General features: G+C 33.2%; 3 protein-coding genes across 4 annotated transcripts; 2 read left to right on the top strand and 1 right to left on the bottom strand.

Annotated features, from left to right (window-relative positions):
• Positions 1-104: 104 nt before the first annotated feature.
• On the bottom strand, positions 105-1,941 carry LOC120213360 (protein trichome birefringence-like 4). Its single transcript, XM_039211538.1, has 5 exons — positions 1,463-1,941; positions 1,180-1,372; positions 775-962; positions 518-676; positions 105-429 (listed from the first exon to the last, which is right to left on the bottom strand). The coding sequence occupies exons 1-5, from the start codon at positions 1,939-1,941 to the stop codon at positions 105-107; spliced, it is 1,344 nt and encodes a 447-aa protein (XP_039067469.1).
• A 4,252-nt stretch (positions 1,942-6,193) lies between these two features.
• On the top strand, positions 6,194-10,589 carry LOC120213067 (eukaryotic translation initiation factor 3 subunit J-like). Of its 2 annotated transcripts, XM_039211204.1 has the most exons (7): positions 6,194-6,291; positions 6,396-6,450; positions 7,101-7,222; positions 9,068-9,204; positions 9,479-9,626; positions 9,710-9,866; positions 10,339-10,589. In XM_039211204.1, the coding sequence occupies exons 2-7, from the start codon at positions 6,438-6,440 to the stop codon at positions 10,428-10,430; spliced, it is 669 nt and encodes a 222-aa protein (XP_039067135.1). In that variant the 5' UTR covers positions 6,194-6,291; positions 6,396-6,437; the 3' UTR covers positions 10,431-10,589. The 2 variants fall into 2 exon arrangements, with proteins under 2 accessions (XP_039067135.1, XP_039067134.1); XM_039211203.1 differs by lacking the exon at positions 10,339-10,589 and having other exon boundaries at positions 9,710-10,021.
• A 1,240-nt stretch (positions 10,590-11,829) lies between these two features.
• Positions 11,830-21,163, top strand: LOC120213054 (major strawberry allergen Fra a 1-2-like). The gene is made up of 3 exons (XM_039211195.1): positions 11,830-12,074; positions 12,169-12,475; positions 21,153-21,163. Exons 1-2 carry the CDS (start codon positions 11,894-11,896, stop codon positions 12,468-12,470), a joined length of 483 nt encoding a protein of 160 aa, XP_039067126.1. The 5' UTR covers positions 11,830-11,893; the 3' UTR covers positions 12,471-12,475; positions 21,153-21,163.
• The last annotated feature ends 504 nt before the right edge of the window (positions 21,164-21,667 follow it).

The raw sequence follows: 21,667 nt of genomic DNA, 5'->3' as shown, positions 1-21,667 counted from the left end.
CTAAAAACATACAACAATCTCTATGAATGCAATTTCATCACAGAACATGTAGTCCTATGGTTTACTCATACAAGGAAAAGCAACCACATTAGAACTTGAGCCTATCAGAATTGAGAATGAAATGACGTTAGCAGTGCAGCATAGAGAAGTTCATTCCAAAAGTCTGGAACACCAGGGAGACACCAATGACTGCAATCCTGGAACATGGTCGGAGTCCTTGGGATCTCTAGCGGCCTATAAATCGAAGGATGGCCGTCTTTTCTGTAAGCCGTCATCTTGGTGATGTTGAGATAAAATACCGGTGTTTTCATTTCCGATATTACGGATTCCAGGATGCTCATCATCCATGGATATGGTGCAAGGCTTGTCTCATTTGATATTGGCTCTGTTTCACCATGGCAGTTCCCGCCCGTATCCCACTGCCCTTTCCTGAAAATAAAAATTGACATATCCGTATCGACACTCACATGAAAGTCCAAGTTAACATAGGTTCGAACTATAGCCATATTATTTTTACCTGAAATGAGAAGAGGAGTATCCTGCAAAGAAGACCCTGGTGTGTTTTCTATCAATGTTGGTATCAACCCATTGTGCCCATGTTCTCAATGCCTTTGTAAATGCTTCTTTTACTTCCAATCTGTCATAGACATGGCTGCCCTCCTGGAAGTAATTTTTGCTGCAAATTGAAAACACCATTCGTTCATGGGAAAGTTTGTGGTAAATTTCAGAAACTGATGGGAAAACAAGTAAAAAAAATGGCAGCAGATTCTTTACCCTTTGCCAGTTTTTTGGTGAGTCCACCAATGGCCAGTGTTGAATACTATTATATCGGCATCACTGTACTTGGAACCCTGAATCATGTCAAGCCTCAGTGTTTCTCTTCTGATCTCACTGTTATCGAAGATTTTCCATTCTTGGACTAGGAATGGTGATTTGATGAAGTCTATTGTGCACTGGTAATCCTATAAATCATTTCACCAGACAACGACCTCGTTTATATCTAAACACGTTATTCGGATTCAAATATGAGTTTCGGATATCTGAGCATGTTACTCAAATTCAAGTATGACTTTCGGATATCTAAACACGTTACTCGGATTCAAGTATGAGTTTCGAATATCTAAAATGTTCATAAAACCAGGAAAAACTAACAAAAAGTTTGATGGATTTTTGACTCACTGAGAATCTGAGAGAAAAGAACCCCTGAGTCCGGAACTCGTTCCTGCTGGAAACTTCAAAGAGTCGTCTCTTATCTCTCAACGATTCTCTCAACGAGCACACCAGTGATTCCCACATGTTCCTATTCAAAGAATCTCCCACGAAAACCAGCCTCTTCCCCCTCAACATCTCCAGCATTTTCCTCCCATTGAACCTATATGCACATTTCGACAACCATGTAAAAGACAAAGTAAACCAAGTGGTGTAAAACGATTTTCAACTACTTTTTCTATAAAATCTTGACCTCGGAATCTGACAATCGAAAGGCTTCCACCGGTATCTAACGTAACTGAAATCGACCCGGCCGTTCTTGAAGCAGTTAAAGGAATCATCGACGTAAGGGCAAGACCCAGGAATATAAGCAGGGGTGGAATCGTCCAAGACCCAGTTTCCATTAAAGATGTCGCAAGAACTAAGGTCTTTGATCACGTTGTTGGTTCTTTCGACGGCGGTGACCGAGGAGAGAGTGCAGTTGGTTCTGACGTCCGAGACGATGCAGGTGTTGGAAGAGGAAATGGAGGTGAAGGATGCGAGGTAGTTAGCGGCAAATCGAAGGCGGGTAGCCAAGGCCAAAGCTAACGGGGAACGCTGGTTGAAGGAAGTTAAGAAGAAGAAGAAGAGTGACAGGAGGAGCAAGAAGATGTAGAAAATGTGGGTTCTGGATCGCCATAGAAGACATGGGGTTGTTCTCGAGAAATGCTTAAAATTGGAGATCGACGCCATTAAAGGGTGGGATTAAAGAGAAAGAGGTTTATTAATGGGAAAAAGAAAAGATCATTGGGGAGGGAATGGTGGTCTTTAAGTTGGGCTAATTACCATATTCATATATGAATTATACCCGATTATTAATTTTATACATAAAACTTAAAAATTCTTGATTAATTACATAATGTTTTCAGTCATCAATGGGTATACTCATTTCCGTCTCGGAAGATGACGTGAAACCCTCTAACCTATAACAAATTGACATGTGTCACTTAAAAAAACATGTTTTTATTTTTTAGGTAAATTATATCATTTATCATTAAACTATCTTTTCACTCTTATTTTAATCACTAAAGTTTAATTCTTTTTAATTTAATTTTTAAACTATAGAAGAACCCAATATTGATCGAAACGAGCTTATCTTGTTTGATAGCAATCACAATTCCAAAACGCATACAAATCAAACTAATCCAACACCGAACAATCCCAGAGCTAAATAACCTTTTATCCCAACCAAGCACCATCATTTTGATAACCCAGAAGTCACTGAAGCTATTGGAATCGTTATTGACATGCAAAAAAGAAAGAGTGGAGATATGACAGGATTCAGTGTTGTTAATGGGTTCAATCTCCTACATTTCCTTAATCTCTCATCCACGCATGAATCTCTCCACCTCACCAAGCAAGCACACACTCAAATCATCTTACACGTGTTCACTCAAAACCCTTTTACAACATCAAAGCTCCTCTCTTTATGCACCTATTTTTGGCACTTAACCGAATTAAAAACCGTTTTCGTTTCGATCAAGGAAAAGAATGTTTATCTTTAGAACTCGATGATTAATGGGTATCTCAAAACTTACTCATACGTTGAAGCTTTTGATTTGTTCCGTGAAATGGGTCGTTTTAGTGTGAAGTCTAATGGTTTTACATTGGCAATGGTTTCGAAAGTTGCTGGGGAAATCAGGGACTTGGTAGCGGGTAAATTGGTTCATTGCCATGGTATAAAAATTGGGTTCGTTGTGGATATTGTTGTTTCGAATTCTTTGATTTCGATGTACGAGAAATGTGGAGAGTTTGAGGCGATGAAGAAAGTGTTCGACGAAATGTGTGAGAGAAATGTGGGGTCTTAGAATGCATTGGTTTCAGGTTATTCGAATTCAGGGGATTGGAGATTGATGATCAAGTTGTTGTTGCTGATGCAGAGCAATTGCTTGTCGGTGGTTAGGCAAATGTCGACCGATTTACTCAAGGTTTTTCGGGTTAATTTGAAGCATTTTTATCGAGTTATGATACTAAGACCACCCATATTATGTCGTTTTGAAAATTTTTCCTGGGAAGAAGGAAAACCCAGGTTTGTAAATCAAAGGAAAACTTTTCATACCAAAATTTTGTGTTCATTGTTACTCTTGAAATCAATTGGTTTGAAATTATGATAAGCAGAAAATTGATTTGATGTTAAACCGGAAAAAGGACAAAGCAGTGGCTCATTTAATTTAGGGTTAGGATTTAAGGGGGTTTTTTGTAAAGAAGAAGAGTCTACAACCCATTTGGGGAATTTTCAAACTCTAGTTATATATTACAGCAAATACATTAAAATAAAAAGTTATTTAAACTTTGAGTTATTAAAATATTAATAAAATAAATTTTAGTTAATAATAGATGTCATGTCATTAAAAATTAATAAAATAAATTTGAGTTATTAAAATAAGAGTATTTTTATAGTTTAATAATTAAATTAAAAAATTAAACTTTATTGACTAAATTAAAAGTGAGAAGATAGTTGAGTGATGAAAATCCGTTAACGGCAAAAATATCATGTATAAAATCGAAAATTTTTAAACATTACGTATGAAATTGAGAATTGGGTATAGTTAATGTATGAATGGGGTAATTAACCCTTTTAATTTTGAAAAACCCTAGGCTGCATTCTTAGAATCTCAAGCACGAAATTCTTTTCATTGTTGACTTCAGAATCAGTACAGGTTTGCTTGCCACAGATTCCAGGTTTATTGTTCAAGCCAACATGCCAAGGGTAGGCCTTCTTTATTATGGTAATTCCTAACTTCATTTAAAGATCACTGTTACTGATAATAGTTTACAAGAAAAAGGATCTAACTATGATGTTAGTCCTTTTATCATGCTGAACTTTGAGTTTTGTCCATCTATTTTAAAAATAATTAATCTTGAATTTGATAAACAAATTTTAATTTGGTTTCTGATTTTTTTTTGTCTAGGTTAGTCTATCAATTTATTTTTTTTAGTTATTTTTAATCATTTTGATAATGTGACATTTAGGGACGGATCTATGATTTAATGTTAAAAGGTGAATTTTTAAAATTTTAAGAGATGATGGACTTATAAAATTATAAAAAACAAAAACAGATTGTATATAAAAATATTAAAAATATATCTTAAATATGCGTTAATTTTATTTTTTTAAAGGAATTATCCCCGTTCGGTACATCCTCTTATGACATTTTAAACATGTGTCTATAACATAATAACAAATAATAGAAATGAAAAAAGTTGTCAGATTTAATAACTAATGCGAATAAAAAAAATTAAAGATCAAATTGAAAAACTAGACAAGATCAATGACTAAAAGTTGTGTTTAGGGATAATGTAGATTATTGATATTCGGATACAAATGGGGATTAACGAGTTAAGTCGAGTTTGAGTATTGTTGAGTTCAACACGATCAAAAACTTTAAAATTGAATTTGACTCGACTCGAAATTTTTAAAATGGAGCTCAACTCAGCTAGAAAATTAGCGAACCTAAATTTTTCAAGCTCAACTCGAACTCAAAACTATGAATTGAAGCTCGAAAAAGTTCGAAATAAAAAAAAATCTTAGACTTAACTCGACTAAAGCTCAAACTCGAACTTAAACCTTAAGTACATGAAAATTTTATACTGTATTTTTTTTAAAAGAACCAACGCATAAATGTTAATATTATTAGTAACTTAATTTTTTTTAAATGAAATTTGAATATATTATTTTTTGAGTTGCTCGCGAGCTTTTCGAGTTGAGTATCAAGTAGTTCGTTTCGGCTTGTTAAAAACACGACTCAAGCTCGAGTCTGAATCGAGACAATTCGAATAGAGTATATATCGAACTTTAATCAAGTCGATCTCGAATATTTCACAATCTTTCTCATCTCATTTACAACTTTAGTTACAAAACTAGTGAAAATATAATTATTCATGTTAGAATAATAATAAATTTAAAGGTAAAACATATATAAATGATTACTAAATTATAGGGTAAAGTATACAAATGATACATCGATTATAGGACATTGTTTTATTGAGTCTCTTGATTATTAAAAGTTATAAAATAGTCCCTCATCTATAGGCTATTATTTTGTTGAGTTTCCTGACTACTAAAAGTTATAATTTGGTCACTTGACTATTCAAAAATTCAAAACTCATCATTTTCAGTTAAAAAATTCACGGTCGTCTGAGCTATATGTTAACATGTATATTGAGATATGATAAAATCATATTTTAATGATGTCTACTAGTATTGTCGTTGCTTTTAAGTATTGACTCGATAACATAATATTTCAAACATTGGCTCGACATATAATGTAAACAAAGAACTAATCTACAAAATACATATCAAATGATTCTAAGATCAAATTTTATCACATCGCAATCAACAAATTTACTTATAAATTAAATAACATTATATATATAAATCTATATAATTTATATATAGGTAAACTATGCAAATAGTCCCTTATGTTTTTGGTTTGACTGACTTCTATCACCAATTTAAAAATTAAGAGAAAATGGTACTTAACGTTACCGATCTGTTTGATTTAGTTCTTAATGTTATCGATCCGGTCGATTTTAGTTTATCACCCATTAACTCCTGTTCAATTTTAGTCCCTCAACCAAGTTAGGGACTTGAACAAAAGGGACTTGAACAAAAGGTGGTTAACAGAATATAATAGCAGAGGAATTTAAATCGAACGGGCCAATAATGTGAGAGACTATTTACCCTTAATTTTTTAAATTGGTGACCAAATTCGGTTAGACCCTAAAGAAAAGGGACTATTCTTATAGTTTACCCTTTATATATCAATCGAATTCAAATTCAACTAGTATGGTGCTTTTAACTATCGAGGGTCGAAAATTTAAATCAAACTTTGAGCTGAAAATACCGATTTAACCCGACTGGGCCAATTAGTGGACCAACGTAGAATTAAAACAAAAAATGTTATTTTAATATAAAAGCCCTAAGGATACTCATCTTCTCCAAGTCTGATATTTTGGCGTCTGAACTCCGAGTTGAACTCATAAGGGGGAAATAACAGCCAGATTAAATATACTTCTGCAACTATAATTACATCAGGCCAAGTAATTTATTGATGAGATTTTTTTATTTGAAAAAAATTATCTTATTCTTAAACTTTTATCTTTATCTAAGCTATATATTTTTTGTTTAATTTTCTGGTATTCAGGATTGTTCTTCGATTCGTGGTGCATCGATAAGTTAAGAATAAATGGAGGATTGGGGTATTTTTTCCCCCTCTATTTTGATTTCTTCTTTATTGTTCCAGCGAGGCTTTGATTGACATCCAATGTTCAGTTTCTTTTGTCTGTTTGTTTATGTAAGAACTTGCATATGGAGACTTTATATTGATTAGATTTCAAAACTAATTTGGGTTTTTATTTTTTTTGGCTTCTAAAACTAAATTGAGTTTTTTCAAAGCTGACCGCTTTGAGTATGGGTTTTTGAGGGAATCGGTTATGGTGTTGCTTTGGCGGGAAGGATTAGATTGCAGAGAAAATTGAGTTGACTTCCTTTGTTCTTTTTGAAAGAAAAAGAAGTCTTTGTAACGGAAGATTAATGAATCTGGCTGGAAAGATGGACAAGACTTCAATTTTAGGGATTCACAAGTGGTTGAATTAAGATCGAGCTATTTGCTTACGGTTGCCCCATTCTTATCTAGGAGGTGTAAACTGTAAAGGGTTCCACATTACCTTTAAACAACTTCAATTTAATGTTCTTTTAGTATGCAAGTTGTTAATTAGTAGTAGAACTATGATATATTTTAATAATTTCAGATCCTTCATTAAAGAACCTATCACTGTGCCCCCCTCCCTTTTTTATACGCTGCTTGTTCTCTTTTAATCCCCCCCACTCATGAATGCCATTGTTGCAGAGGATGAGATTCCACCTATCCCTACAAAGGCGCTGCCTAAAAGCAAATGGGATGATGAAGATGTTGATGATACTGATATCAAGGATTCATGGGAGGATGAAGAAGAACCTCCTCCGCTTCAGGTATGCCGACTTCCTTATTACTTGGTATTAGTTCAGTTCAATAGCATTTTACACCAGGGCTCTTTTCTTGATATTGTTAGTTATGTTGTCCTAAAATCTACATGATAAAATATGTGCAAAATTACTATCTGTAACAAGTTTCTACCCTAGACATTGGCTAGAAGATCTGGTTACAACTTACAAGTGTCAATTGTTTGTGTATTGGTCTGCTAGTGTAATGTTGGAAGTTATAAGCTCTTTCCGATTACAAATATATTATAAATTTGGTTTTTATGAATGGGTAAATATTAGGGTCATTTCTATAGTAGTATTTGGCCTTGAATTATCAACCCAATTTGAATATTGGATTTGGTGCAAATTTTAGTAAGATGAACATCATTTCTTGATCCCATAAGAGTTTCTTCTCATGGCTCATTATTGTCTAGCCTGCATCAGTTAAGCCTGATTGATGATTTAGAGTGATGGGACTCATCACATTGTGAACTTGGATCCTTGAATTGCTTTATGATGTTTCTGTTTCATTCCGTAGGAAGGATGTTATTCTAGCTAGATTGAAATAATTACATAAATAAAGTTTAGATCCTTCTCACCCAAGTCTTGATCAACATAAGTGAATCTTTCTGCGATAACAGTGTGTTGTGGATGTCGAACTCTTAGGAGAAGTTAGGTAGGACTCTTATGTTGAAAGAAGTTGTGTTTGATGGGACTTTATTTAATTTATGTAATCTGTATTTTAAGGGATCTAGGGAATAATAAAACCCAAGTAGAGTTTACATAAGAAACCCTAAGATATATAGGTCTCTTTCTAATGCCCTAAGGTTTCAATCTCCTTTTGGCAAGCTGAGCAATCAATCACAATAGGTTGTTCCACGAACTGAGATAAAAGGGAAGGTAATTGATTTTGATTTCCCCCTCAAGGCATCAATCACCCTTGACACTATTCATAACAGAGTGGCTGTAGTTGGAACGAGTAGCCCCTTATCCTAAACAAGAAAGCACATTACAGCCTACAGTTACAAGCTAATCTTCGTTTAATCTCTGAACTGTCAAATATGTCATCATTCAGGCAGAAAATAATTTAGTCTATCAATCTGTAGAGAAATAGTAGCTCTAGGCAGTAGGCAGTTGAATATTCAAGTATTGTGTGAGTAGTGTTTATGTTTTGTTTGGCACTGGCAATACAAGTAGTTCTGACTTCTGTTTACACGGCTCTTGGTGCACTCGATCAGTCCAGGAAGAGCATATCACTAATTAGCGAAACTAGGCCATCTGCTCAATTGACAGAGGGTGATGGTCGTCAATTTTCAATTTTATTTCTTGTCGGTTTCACCGGTAACAAATTTCTTTTATTATTCTGAATCGGTAAGAAAGGAAGGGTGTTATTTCCTGATTCACTTCAAAACAGTAAAACAAAACCGAAAAACTCGAAGGATACTGCCCACAATGCTTATGATTTGGAGCCAGCATAAAGTAGTTAGGGGTATTTCCTAGGGATATTAGTCTGATGAATATCTGTACTTTTGAGCACTTGCACATAAATTTCTGGAGACATTTTGAATGTCACATTCGACATGGTTATCACCTTTCCCACTGAATAAACTAATAGAAAAAAGTTTAAAATGCATTATCGTGAACATAGATTGTACAGTCACGTTCTCACGGAAGACTTCCGTTTTGTTTTCATTAGCAAAAATTTGTCTATGTACCAAAGTTGTTACGTAGCACTTTTCCATGTTTATTCCATGCAAAGAAAGTTATTGGTGACAAGGTATTTGTGTTATATATCTGATAATAGAGAAAAACTGTTTGCCTATGTTGATGTGTTGTTTCCTTAATTGTTATCAGCAACCTGTAGCAAAAGCTCCTGAAGAGAAAGCTCCCAAGAAACCTGCAGTGAAAGCTACTGAAAAGAAAGGGAAAGCTGTTGAAGTTGCTAAAGAAGAATCCCTTGATCCTGTTGCCGAGAAACTTCGCCAACAAAGGTAGAACCTAGTATATTAGCTTCTAGAGCAATGGCGCTGAGAATCTTCCTCGGTTATTCAAAGTGGGTGTTACTGCATTTAGGCATGCTAGATCTAAGCTCATCTAAGTTGAGAACTAATTCTTTGTAGGTCCTCTAAGCAACATTTTTTTCTTCTTGCCCATCTGCATACTTGGAATCTCAGGATTTTTTAGGCTTTCCATGCTTTTACATTCCTCCAAAATTGACCTGTTTGTAATATTTGATGATTTATTTGGGCATTTGCTCTATTATAGGCTTGTTGAAGAAGCTGATTACAAGTCAACCACTGAACTTTTTGCCAAGAAAGGTGATGACAAGACTCTTGATAATTTTATTCCCAAATCTGAAAGTGACTTTTTGGAATATGCGGAGCTTATTTCTCATAAGCTACGCCCATATGAGGTGAGTTTAATCATCTTTCTTTTGGAGTCTTGGTTCTATATTGAGAAAGTTCTTAAGTTGCCCAATTTTATACTTTGATGCAGAAAAGTTACCATTATATTGCACTACTAAAGGCGGTGATAAGACTATCAGTGACTTCCTTGAAAGCAGCTGATACTAAAGATATAGCATCTTCAATCACTGCAATTGCAAATGAAAAATTAAAAGCAGAGAAAGAAGCCACAAGTAAAAAGAAGACAGGTAAAATACATGCAGTTATTTCCTTTTTCATTCTTGTGCACCATGGTAATATTCCTCAGCCAGAAAGGAAAACAGAAATATCTACGGGATCAAATTTTCTCTTCATTGATAATTTTAAATCAATAGTGGGAAGAAAATGACATACTTTTTAATACAATTTATTATATTCTCTTCAAAGCTAATCACCTTTGGCAGGTAAAAATCTTCTAGAAATGGGTAAAGTCTTTAAAGCTGGATTCCATTGGCCTCGTGGAGGGTGGTTCCTCGTATTAACCTTGTTTTACAGTATTTTTTTTTTCTGTTTCTTTTTCTTTTGTATCTGCAATAATTGCAGGCTTTAATTAGAAGGGAGATTAATAGCATATAGCTCTCATCTTTAGTTTTTACTGCTGTTTCAGCATTTACTTACTGGTCAGCCAACCTTTCATACTCTTAACTGCAATTTTCTAACTGCTTTTCGGACATTTTCTAGGTGGCAAGAAAAAGCAGCTTCATGTTGATAAACCAGATGACGATTTGGTTGTTAACGCTTATGATGATGTAGACGACTATGACTTTATGTGATCCATTTGGAGCTTATACCACCATGTTGTAGTGTTTGCATAGGGATCTCGTGTTTACTGCAGCAGCAAATGTAGAGGATGATCCAACGGCTCTTTTCTTTTTTGGGTTTCTGATTCTTGGAGAAATTTACACGTCTTATGAACGCTTCCATAATGTGAAATATTGGAACTATTAGATTAAAACTTAAGAAGGAAAGTCTTGTCTTATGGTTTTGGTGTTCTATTACCTTAAAATTCATACGATGTTCTTGCACAAGGCTGTTGTAAGAATATACAATAATACTATTTGTTTGTGCATTATGAGAACTATGCGTTTCACATGATTCCTATAAGATTGAATAAACAATATTGAGGGTCAGCTCTCACTGCCAAATGAAAAGAGGGCATTGAGAAGGCAGATCATTGCCGTCTATTATGAAATTTAACAAGCCATTGTTGGCTTAAAAATAGTATAACAAATTATATGAAAAATGTTGAATCCAAAAGCAAAATACAGGCCATTGAATAACCAAGTTGAAAATATGAGGGAATGTTGAAATCACCAAATGAGGATGGATGAAGCAGACAAAGTATTGTCTAAATATAATAGCAAATTAATAAGGAATTCATGGTTCCTAAGCATAGGACTGGTATATACTCTTAAACATGATATATGTATAATTGTTTCGGGTCATTGATTCTACTTTTTAGCATTTTGCATTTGTAGCAAATGAGAGTATAATGAAGAAGATATCCATAATTTCGTAATTAAAAATAAGGGTTAGCTATGTATTTAATCACGTCAATTGTTTTGTTTATTTTTAGGGTGAATCTCGTATTTAGTCACCTAATTATTCCCGCGATTTCGATTTGGTCATCCAATTTTTTTTTTTTTAAATCATACCTAAAGTTACATTTTGGTGGTTTTGTTTTGGTCACATGTCATTAAAAATAATAATAATGATGCTGACATGTCGTCATTGAAAAAATTACTACGTCAACAGTTATGTTTATGTTTTAACGTCGGGTGACCAAAATGGAACAAAAACGTAACTTTAAGTATGATTTTGAAATTAGATGACTAAAACGAAACTGTGGAAATAGTTGGATAACTAAATGCATAGTTTACCCTATTTTTAATTACGGATGATCAAAACGGAACAAAAACGTAAGTTTAGGCATGATTTTGAAGAAAAATAATTGAGTAATCAAAACAGAACCACAAGAATAGTTGGATGACTAAATATGTAGTTTACCCTAAAAATAATTTCTTGATGCTTAAGTTGGTTCATAATCTCATGTCCTTGGAAACTCCACAATGAAAATGACTAAAAAAACAATTTCAAGGCTAAAGCATCATTGAACTTCAACCTATATAACCAACCCCTCCTTGAACAAGAGCTAATCACCATTACAAATTCCACTAAACTAAGCTCAAAACAGAGCCTCGGCCATCTCCGTTTTTCTGATATATATAGACATACAATGGGTGTCACCAGTTACAGTGATGAATACACTTCCACAATCCCTCCGGTCAGGCTTTTCAAAGCCTTGATTGTTGACTCGCACAATCTTATCCCGAAACTCATGCCATTGGCTATTAAAAGCATCGAAATTACCGGTGATGGGGGAGCCGGCAGCATCAGGCAGATTAACTTTGCTGAAGGTGAAATAAACTAAAGTTGCTATCAATATTCATCCGATACTTTCTGGTTTGTTTAACCAATGTCTATATACACTGATCAAGGATAATTATGCAGGTAGCCAAGTCAAGCACATCAAGAACCGGATCGACGAGCTGGACGACGAGAATTTTTCATTCAAGTATAGTTTGATTGAAGGTGATGGAATGATGGACAAGCTTGAAAAGATTACATATGAAGTTAAATTTGAGAGCACGGCAGATGGTGGGAGCAAAAACAAGATGACAAGCACGTACTACAGCAAGGGCGATTTGGAGCTAACCGAAGAGGAAGTTAAGGCTGGCAAAGAGAAGGCCTTGGCTATGTATAAAGTTGTGGAAGGCTATCTTCTTGAGAACCCTGATGCTTATGCTTCTTAATTTAAGTCTGGTTTGATGTTTCGTTGTGTTAAAAGACAGTAGCTTTAAGCATGGGTGTGGGTGTCAGTGTCATTGCCTTAATCAGGATTGCAATCCATTAGTTATGTGTTTTCTTCCTTTAATGTATTATCTGATATGGTATTCATGGAAATTATTTGCTTATGGTTTGGTATTGGAATTTGAAAAATGGCTTCTGGTGCATTTAAATATATGAAGGTTGGCTAAAAATAGATAACACTAGCAAAAATAGCAAACCATTAATGATTATGAATGTGACACAAAACCTCCCCAATTATGCTCCAATGGAGGTGGCCGATGAGATCCATCTTCCGGCCACCGGAGGAGATGGATTACTTGGAAACATGTATAAAAAAGATCAAAGCCATCATGATTACGAGAGGTAATACCAAGGACACAACAGTTCTTTCTTACCGAGACTCTCTTAAAACCATCTATCTCCGATGATTCCTTTCAAGGGTCAATAGCAGTGGAAGATGAGCCTGAATCAGGTTAGAACCAGAGCCGTAATTTACAGATTTAAAGTAATGAACATAATAGAACGAAACACAACACTGGTTATATGAATGAAACATAACACTTTGCCAGTAAAATCAGCGGCTGTTCTCCCATCGGTGGCACGGCCAGTTGGTTGACCCCCTGTAAAATCCATACCATAAGACGTGTAGTTGGCTCTGGTGGTTGTTTCGAGATAATTATTATTTCCGGCGACTAGAAAGAGTCGGCCAAAACATATACGGTAAGGAGGTTATTGCAGAAGAAAAGTTGTGTGGTTCACAATGAACAAAGGCACAGCAAAAACATTCAGCAACAACTTCACTTCCGTATAAGTTTCCGGCGACTCTTATATAGACGCCGGAAACAACAATTATCTAGAAACGTCAACCACTAGAACCAACTATGTTTTCTGAGTTCATAGAAGAGAGGAAGAAATGTTTTATTTTTTAAGAGAGAAGAAGAGTAATTGAGGTAGGTTTGTGTCCTCGTCATGGTTTTTAATGGAACTAAATTTGACCAACTTAGTTTTTTTTAATTTTATGCCATAACCATTGGATTACATTTAGCCTGAGTTATGCCAAATAACCGATAAATTTCGATTTTCATCGTGTCTAATTTTTTATTGGTTGTAAATTTTGATTATTTTAACTTTTGGTTCGAGTTATTAGCAGAGAACGATATATGATTCTATGTTAGGGAGTAAACTTCTAACATTTTAGAAAGAGACAAATTTACAAAATTTTTGGGTGAAATATATTTTCAATAAAAACTACATAAAAATCTAAAATATATGATAATTTTAAATTTTCAGAGACGATTGTTCTCATTCACTCCTCCATCCATCCTTGATTATTGATATCATTATCTACTTATGTAAATTTCAAGTGTAATTAATTTAAAGTTAACCTTGTTATAGATTGACCTCTAAATTTTCAATTATAATTAATATTATTTTGTCCAATTTTTATTGGAAAAGTCATGTATTATTCTAAGAATATATTACTTTGCACATAATGTATATTAAATTTGTTTCATATATTTTTTTTATTTTTTTAAAATTACCACACACACATATATATATATATAGGTCACATGATATATGCTTAGAGTGTCATGTGAATTTTTTGTAAAGGAATAATGTGAGTTGGGATAATGTTTATCATGGTTGTAAAGTTCAAGGGACATATTGCACAATAAAATTCTCTAGATATCAATAGGATAATATGGTACAACTTTACAAATAATAGCGGATCTTGACAAAACAATTTAAGGAGCCTATTAAAAGTATTCAAAAAATTCGAAACCTAACTTAAAATTTTCAAAAACTTTGAAGTGTCATATTTAAAATTTTCAACAAATTTGGGATTTAACTAAAATTTCCATAAATCTTAGAATTTCATGAGAACTTTTAAAAATTTTGGTAGGAAATATAATTTGAAATATTAAAACTTTTAAAATTTGAATAGAAGTTTTAAAAATTTTAAGGGGATAAATTATTTTTTTTAAATTTTTAGAAGGTTAAATATTAATTGTCCAAAATTTGGAAGTACTAAAACATTTATAATTTTTTAAATTTAATGAGTATAATTGTACAAATGTGAAGGAAAAATAATTGATCCGATATTTAACCCATACGTACATTCGCTACAACTTCCAATAAAAATGAATTCAATGTTTATATAAATAGATGATATTGACAAATACATTGCTACAACTTTGGATGGGCAAAGGCTGAGAAAGCTGTTCGAGACCATGCTGGTTTTAAGAGATGGAAATCAAACATTTTCTCATTATGAGCAAGCCATAACGTTCAAAAAGTTGTCACCGAAGTCAACCATGGAACTTTCATAACACCTGTACACAACTTATTGAAAATGAAATGAAAAGCTTCATCGAGGCTCGTTAGAGTGGGCCGTATAATTTTCCACCTAAAACAAAAGTTATATGCATGCATATATTGAATCCATAAAAAATGCATGGATTGATCTTCGAGTACTTGCATAAGGCGAGCCATGTGTCTTTGTATTTCCATGCGAAAAGATAAATTGTAGCAAGCTTGTGTGCTAGGAGGAACATTGGTGTGGTGTAAGGGTTGATATTTGTAAAATAAGAGTACAATTAAGCTTCACGGGTCACCATACCTTCTTTGGCTCTATGACTTTAGAACACACCTCTACCCTACATGTGTCCCTAAAAAAATGTAGATATTTGAAAATTATTGTGAAATAATAGCATTGGTAAATTCAGTAATGAGTTTTTAAATATGGAAGGGCTGTCTTTTAAAATTAAACCTAGAAGTATTTAACACTTGGTGAAAGCAAGTAACGTAAAGTTAATTAAAACTTGTAAAATTAAATAATAAAAAACCGAAAGAGCAAATACCATGTATAAATACTTAATCTAGATTAAGGATAACCATCATCTTTTCACTTTTTGATTTGAAGAAGACAAATATGGAAATGAAGGGTTGTTTTTTTTAATTTGTTTCTCTTCATTTTCATATTTGTTTTCTTCAAATACATATAAAGCAATTATTTATACATGATTATAACCACCTAGTTTCATCAGCTTTATATGTATTTGGAGACAGTTTTGTTGATGCCCATATCTCTTGGATTCAAAGCAATTATTCTCCGTATGGGATAGATTTTGGTGGAAATCCCACTGCTCGTTACACCAATGGCAGAACTGCAGCAGATTTCTTTGGTAAAAACCCAATTAATCCACAATTTTATTCTCATGTGAAAATGTTATTACTTTAATCTCAATAGAAATATTACTTAGACTTTACTTATTTAAGAATAATCTTTCACAATTTTACTCTCATGTGAGTAATTAATTTATGCTCCGTTCTTTATTTTACTGTGTAGCTCAATTTGTTGGTCTGCCATTTCCTTCTCCGGTGCTAAGTTTGTCTAAAGAAGATAAGAGAGTTCCTCAAACCGGTTATACCATGCTACCGTTTTACTGGCATCTATAGAATATTTGGAAAACTATCGTAAGATAAAGATATTTTTCTTAACTTATTTTCTTGGATAATGCTAATTTGTTGGGTTTTTTTTTTTGAGGCGATTGCATAATAGAACAATATTTAACAAAAACGTGCAATTCGTTAAATGTGTAAGTAATGAGGATCAAATGTTTAAATATACTAATTTTTTAACTTCCATGCCAGCTTGTTCGTTAAATGTTAACGATGGATGACTTGATTAACAACATTTAAATAGTTAAAGGGTTGAGTTGACAAATTTAAAAGATTGGTGGTCAAAATAGAATTCCCCCATAAATAAGTTGTCATGGGTGTAGTTTACCTAAACCATTCTAAGAAAAATAGAAATAAACTAATAATTCTATCTTGATTACTTTTTATTATTTAATTGAGATAGAGAGAGACAAAACTTTGAATACACTTCATAAATTTCCATCTCTTAAAACCAGTGGTCCCGAACGACATTTTCAGCCTTTGCCCATCCAAAAGTGTATTTTTTACTCTACTTTTTCCAGCTACAAATTTGTCGATGTCATCTATTTATATAAACCTTGAATTCATTTATATTGGAAGTTGTTGCAATGTACGCTTCCATTTATTTTGATACATTAATTTGTCTTGTTTTTAAAAGAAAAATATTGGTTACAATACAATCTATTAATTTATATTATAATTTATACGTACAATCACGCATAATTAATATATTTGAATAACTATAATCATAATTAAATACAAAAAGAGTTTAAATCTCTCGATACATGCTGAAGATGGTGAAAGTTCTCTAATACTAAACTTTTAAATTAACAGTTTTATTGTGACTGATTAACCTGCTGAACAAGAACTATCGATATTGTTGAATTATGAACCTACGGAGGCTCACTATTCATATCATGTACATTGAAAGCGATTTAGTTGAATTATAAACCTATAGAGGCTCACAAATAACACCATGTACATTGAAAGCTGCTGCTGTAGATACTTTAGTATCAATTGCTGAACCAATCCTAAAGTAGAATATGAACCCAATATAGTATAGTATTTGCATATTAGAAAGAAAATAAGCCCAAAATTTCTAAACAGGGGCCTACTCTAAGCTCTTCCATTAAAATTGTATTCCTAGCTTTACTTTCGTATCAGTCTATCACATTATCCTCAGCTACTTAAATTGTGGTGTGAATCATTAACTTGGAGGAAAGACTCCATTATATGGTTCGTTGTACGTTACACCCCAATTTTGGAGCTAAACTTTTATTTATTGTATTTGCAGACTAAAATCGTAACTTTCAAAAATTTAAAAAAAAATATTATGTGACTTTAGGAAAGTTATACGGGACTAAATTGATAAATATTAAAGCTTCAAATCTAAATTGAAAGGGAATTATAAAAATTATGTCAAACTGCTCTTAATTATAAAATATTCAGGAAATTTACTATTAAAATTAAGGTTAAATTTGATATTTTCCAATCTAAATTATGTTAAATTTGATATAAAATATAACTGTCGTAATTGTCCTTAATTACTCAGTTTTAAAATTGACAAGGAAAAAAGTACTTTTTGGGAATCAATTTCAATTTTAAATTTTTTTACTTTAAGCTTCTAGTTTTTTTGTTGTTGAAAATTTTAACTATTTTATCAAGATTTATCACTACTCAAATTTGTAACCTGATGCACGTTAACTCATTTTTCTATTACAAAAAGTTCATATGACACTCTAAAAATATATCATGTGACACATGAAAATACGATTAATTTTAAAAATAATTTTAAAAAAATTCTTTCAAAACCTTCGAGAAAAAATTTGAAACTTTTTTATATTTTTTATAGTTATTTATTATTTTTTAGAAAATAAATTTAATATATATTATGTAGGGTAAACTATAACCATGATCACTTAACAATGATGAGTTTCAAGTTAACCATCAATCTTTTAATTTTATCAATTAGACCACTTAACTATTTAAAGATGTCAAACAAGTCACATGTTGTTAAAATTTGACGAGAACTAATGTGACAATGAATAAAATTTGATAAAATTATAGATTTGATCCTCAATACTTACATATTCTATCAAATTGGTTATAATTTTAATTCAATAAATTTAATCCTTTGATCATATGGTATAACACGTGCCTTCAACTGATTGGACAAAAAATAAGTTACAAAGAAGAGTTTTAGGGGAGGGAATCAAACATGGTTTGTAAAGAGAGTTGAGTGCACGTTTACTATTGAACCAAACTCTACATTTGGGATGTAGATTGCGGAATTTTGTATATAGCTTAAACTGTCGTTAATGTCATAAAAATAAAGAAAGAAAATTGGCTAAGGTGAGATTGGAATCCAAGCTAATTATAAAATTTTGTTAAGAAGAGAGATGAATTGATTGATATCATTTAAATAGTTAAGTGATATGATTGATAAAATTGAAAGATTGGTGGTAAAATTCAAATCTCCCCATAATGAAGTGGTCATAGATGTAGTTTACCCTATTATATATCATGCAACATATTACTAAAATAGTACATGATTTTTTTTTCAACGAAAAAATGTAATTGAAGTTTACATTTATAGGAAATGAAGACAAAAATTTTAACGAAAAGTCAAAGTAATCAGAATTAACAACCAATATGAAATTGCCTTCTAATGTGTTGGAGTCTGGTTTTAACTAAAATAGTACATCGATGGTTTATTTATTTATTTATTTTGGAGTCTGGTTTGGTTGAAGTGTTGGCATCGTTGGAAGTTCTTTTGGAGACGAGATAGTGAGTTAGCAGTTTTCGTCATTGAATCTTTGTATTCAATTCGCGTATAGGAGACGGATCCTTTCTCTAAGCTTATGATTGTAGTGGATTCTATTTTGGTAAATGTTCCAAGTGTTTTGTTGCAAAGTTGAAATGATACAAGCATCGAGTCTTAAGGTGAGGTGATCAAATTCAAAGTATCTGAGTCGAGTGTCTTAAGGTGTCTTGTTGATTTTGGTTGTTGGTTTTGGATTGTAACTATTTGAGTTGTAGTTTTTTTTGTTGGATAAATTGCTTTTATTATCCAAGGAACCAAAGTCAATTACAAACTCAAATTAACCAATCAACCGATTACAACACTAAATATAAACAACCAACATACAAAAGAATGATCGGTTAAACTATACCCTAAACATTACAAAGATTAATATTTACACTATCTAATCGGTTAACATTTCTTCCTCTAAGTTGAATCCATATTATCTCCTTAATAGCTTTAAGGATTTCTTCGGGAGATCTTGAGCATCCTTGAAAAATTCTCTTGTTTCGTTCCTCCCATAAGGTATAGATAAAAGCACACCACAATAGCTTTAAGATGGTGGTAAGAAGGGATTTACCTCTCCATGAATGGCTAGCTTGAGTAATCATATCTTCCCAAGACAAAGAGGACTTAACCAGACCAGTAATAAGCAGAATATGATTCCAAACACAAGAAGCTAAAGAGCAATCAAAAAATAAATATTCTCTAGTTTCGGGAGCTTCATTACAGATAGGGCAATTAATATCATTGGCAATTCCCATTTTTTGCAATCGATACCGAGTAGGAAGTCTATCCAATACTGCTATCCATGCAATCACACTATGTTTAGGGATATGTAAAGGGAACCATACCAGTTTTTGCCAAGGGGACTTGTCACCTTTCTCTCTAATTTTCTCCCAAATTGCTCGAATTTCCTTTGCTCCAGTTAAGAAAATTGCAGCAACTTCTGTTCTGGCTTTGAGCATACGGTTTAAGGTCCAGCTGTGGCTAGAGTTTACATCGATTTGCCAGATGTCTCTATCTTTTAGAACATATTCCTTGATCCATGCAACCCAAATTGAACATTCACCATCAAGAACTTTCCTGATAAGGTTGATAATGCAAGCCCGGTTCCAGGATTTCAGATTTTTCAGACCAATACTGCCCTCTGACTTCGATAGGCATATCTTGGACCAGCTAACTCTTGCACCAGCAGCCGACTTATCGGATCCTTTCCAGAAAAATCTAGAACAAAGCTGTTTAATCTTGGTTATGATAGCTTGTGGCAAAACTACTTACCTATACCAATAATTTGCATTGTTAAAAAGTACATCTTTGATGAGTTCTAACCGGCCAACATAGCTTAAGTGTTTACCAGACCAGAAAAGAAGCTTAGTTTTTATTTTCTGGATCAGCTCTTCATAATCCTTGTCAGAAAGCTTTCTGGAGACTAAGGGGATTCCTAAGTATTTGACATGCAAAGAACTGTGCTTAAACCCAGTGGATTGATGGATAGAATCAATGATAATCCTTGGGATTCCTGCTGAAAAGAAATCACATTTCGTTGCATTGAGCTTAAGTCTAGAAAGATCATAAAAACAATCCAGAACAGTACAGACTCCAAGGACAGATTCCAGGTTTCCTTTGCAGAAAATTAACAAGTCATCTACAAAAGATAAATGAGTATGCTCGACTTTTTTTCATTTTGGGTGATAGCCAAATAACCCTCTAATAGCAGCCAAATTAAGTAATTTAGAAAGCACATTCATGGCAAGGACAAATAGAATGGGAGAGAGATGGTCTCCCTGTCTTATACCCCTGGCTCCCTTAAAAAAACCAATCAGACTTCTATTAAAAGAAATGGAGAATCTGGTATCCCTAAAACAAGCCTCAATCCAACCTATGAACAGCAATGGAAAGTCCAAGGCTTTAAGAACAACAGATATAAAGTCCCACTGGAGAGTGTCAAAAGCTTTTTGGATGTCAATCTTCATTGCGCATCTAGGAGACATATTTTTTCTACCATAACCCTTAACAATTTCCTGGGCTAGAATTGTGTTGTCAATAATGTTCTTAGCTTTTATGAAGGCTGTTTGGTTAAGGGTAACAATTCCTGGAATAAAACTGTTGAGTCTTTTGACAATAATTTTAGTAATGACCTTATAGATGACTGAACAACAAGAAATTGGTCTGAAGTCTTTGATCTTGCAATGATTAGGAACTTTTGGGACCAAGATAATTGTGGTTGCATTGAAAGTAGGGAGAAGATCAGATTGCTCGAAAAAGGATTTAACAGCTGCAATCACATCAGTTCTAACAATAGACCAAACAGTTTTAAAGAAGCATGGAGTGTAGCCATCGGGCCCCAGAGCTTTATCATTAGCTTGACAGAAGACTGCTTCTTTTACTTCCTCATCAGAAATGTCCTTAACCAGTCTTGAAGATGATTCCATAGGCAGAACAGTTTGAATGATGTCTTTCAAGAAGCCAGGGTCACTACCTTTGACATTAGGGTCAGAACTCCCAATTAGATTTGTGAATTATCTGATAATTTCAGCAGATATTGCATCATAATAATCCATTCTATTTCCTTCTTCATCAATAAACACTCGTATTGTGTCCTTCTTAATTTTGGAAGCAACTGCAGAATGGAAGAATTTAGAACACTTGTCTCCTTCTCTGATCCATTGAACTTTTGCCTTTTGTTTAAGGAACATAAGCTCCGCTTCTTGTAAGGTGTTAAGTTCTTTTTGAAGAGTTAGCTCATTTTCGACAGATTGAACTCCATTCAAAGAATTAACCTGTTGTTTTCGAGCTAAATTTGCTTAAGTTTGACCCTAGTAGAGATATCACTGAAGTAGGAATTGTTTAAGTTCTTTAGGACAGACTTTAGCCTCTTCAATTTGAGAAATAAAATTTGCGTATGATTTCCAC

This window comes from Hibiscus syriacus, unplaced genomic scaffold (assembly GCF_006381635.1).
Source record: "Hibiscus syriacus cultivar Baekdansim isolate YM2019G1 unplaced genomic scaffold, ASM638163v2 tig00110020_pilon, whole genome shotgun sequence".
Lineage (NCBI taxonomy): Eukaryota > Viridiplantae > Streptophyta > Magnoliopsida > Malvales > Malvaceae > Hibiscus > Hibiscus syriacus.
The sequence above is the reverse complement of the archived record's forward strand: the minus strand, read 5'-3'. Positions and strand labels throughout refer to the sequence as shown.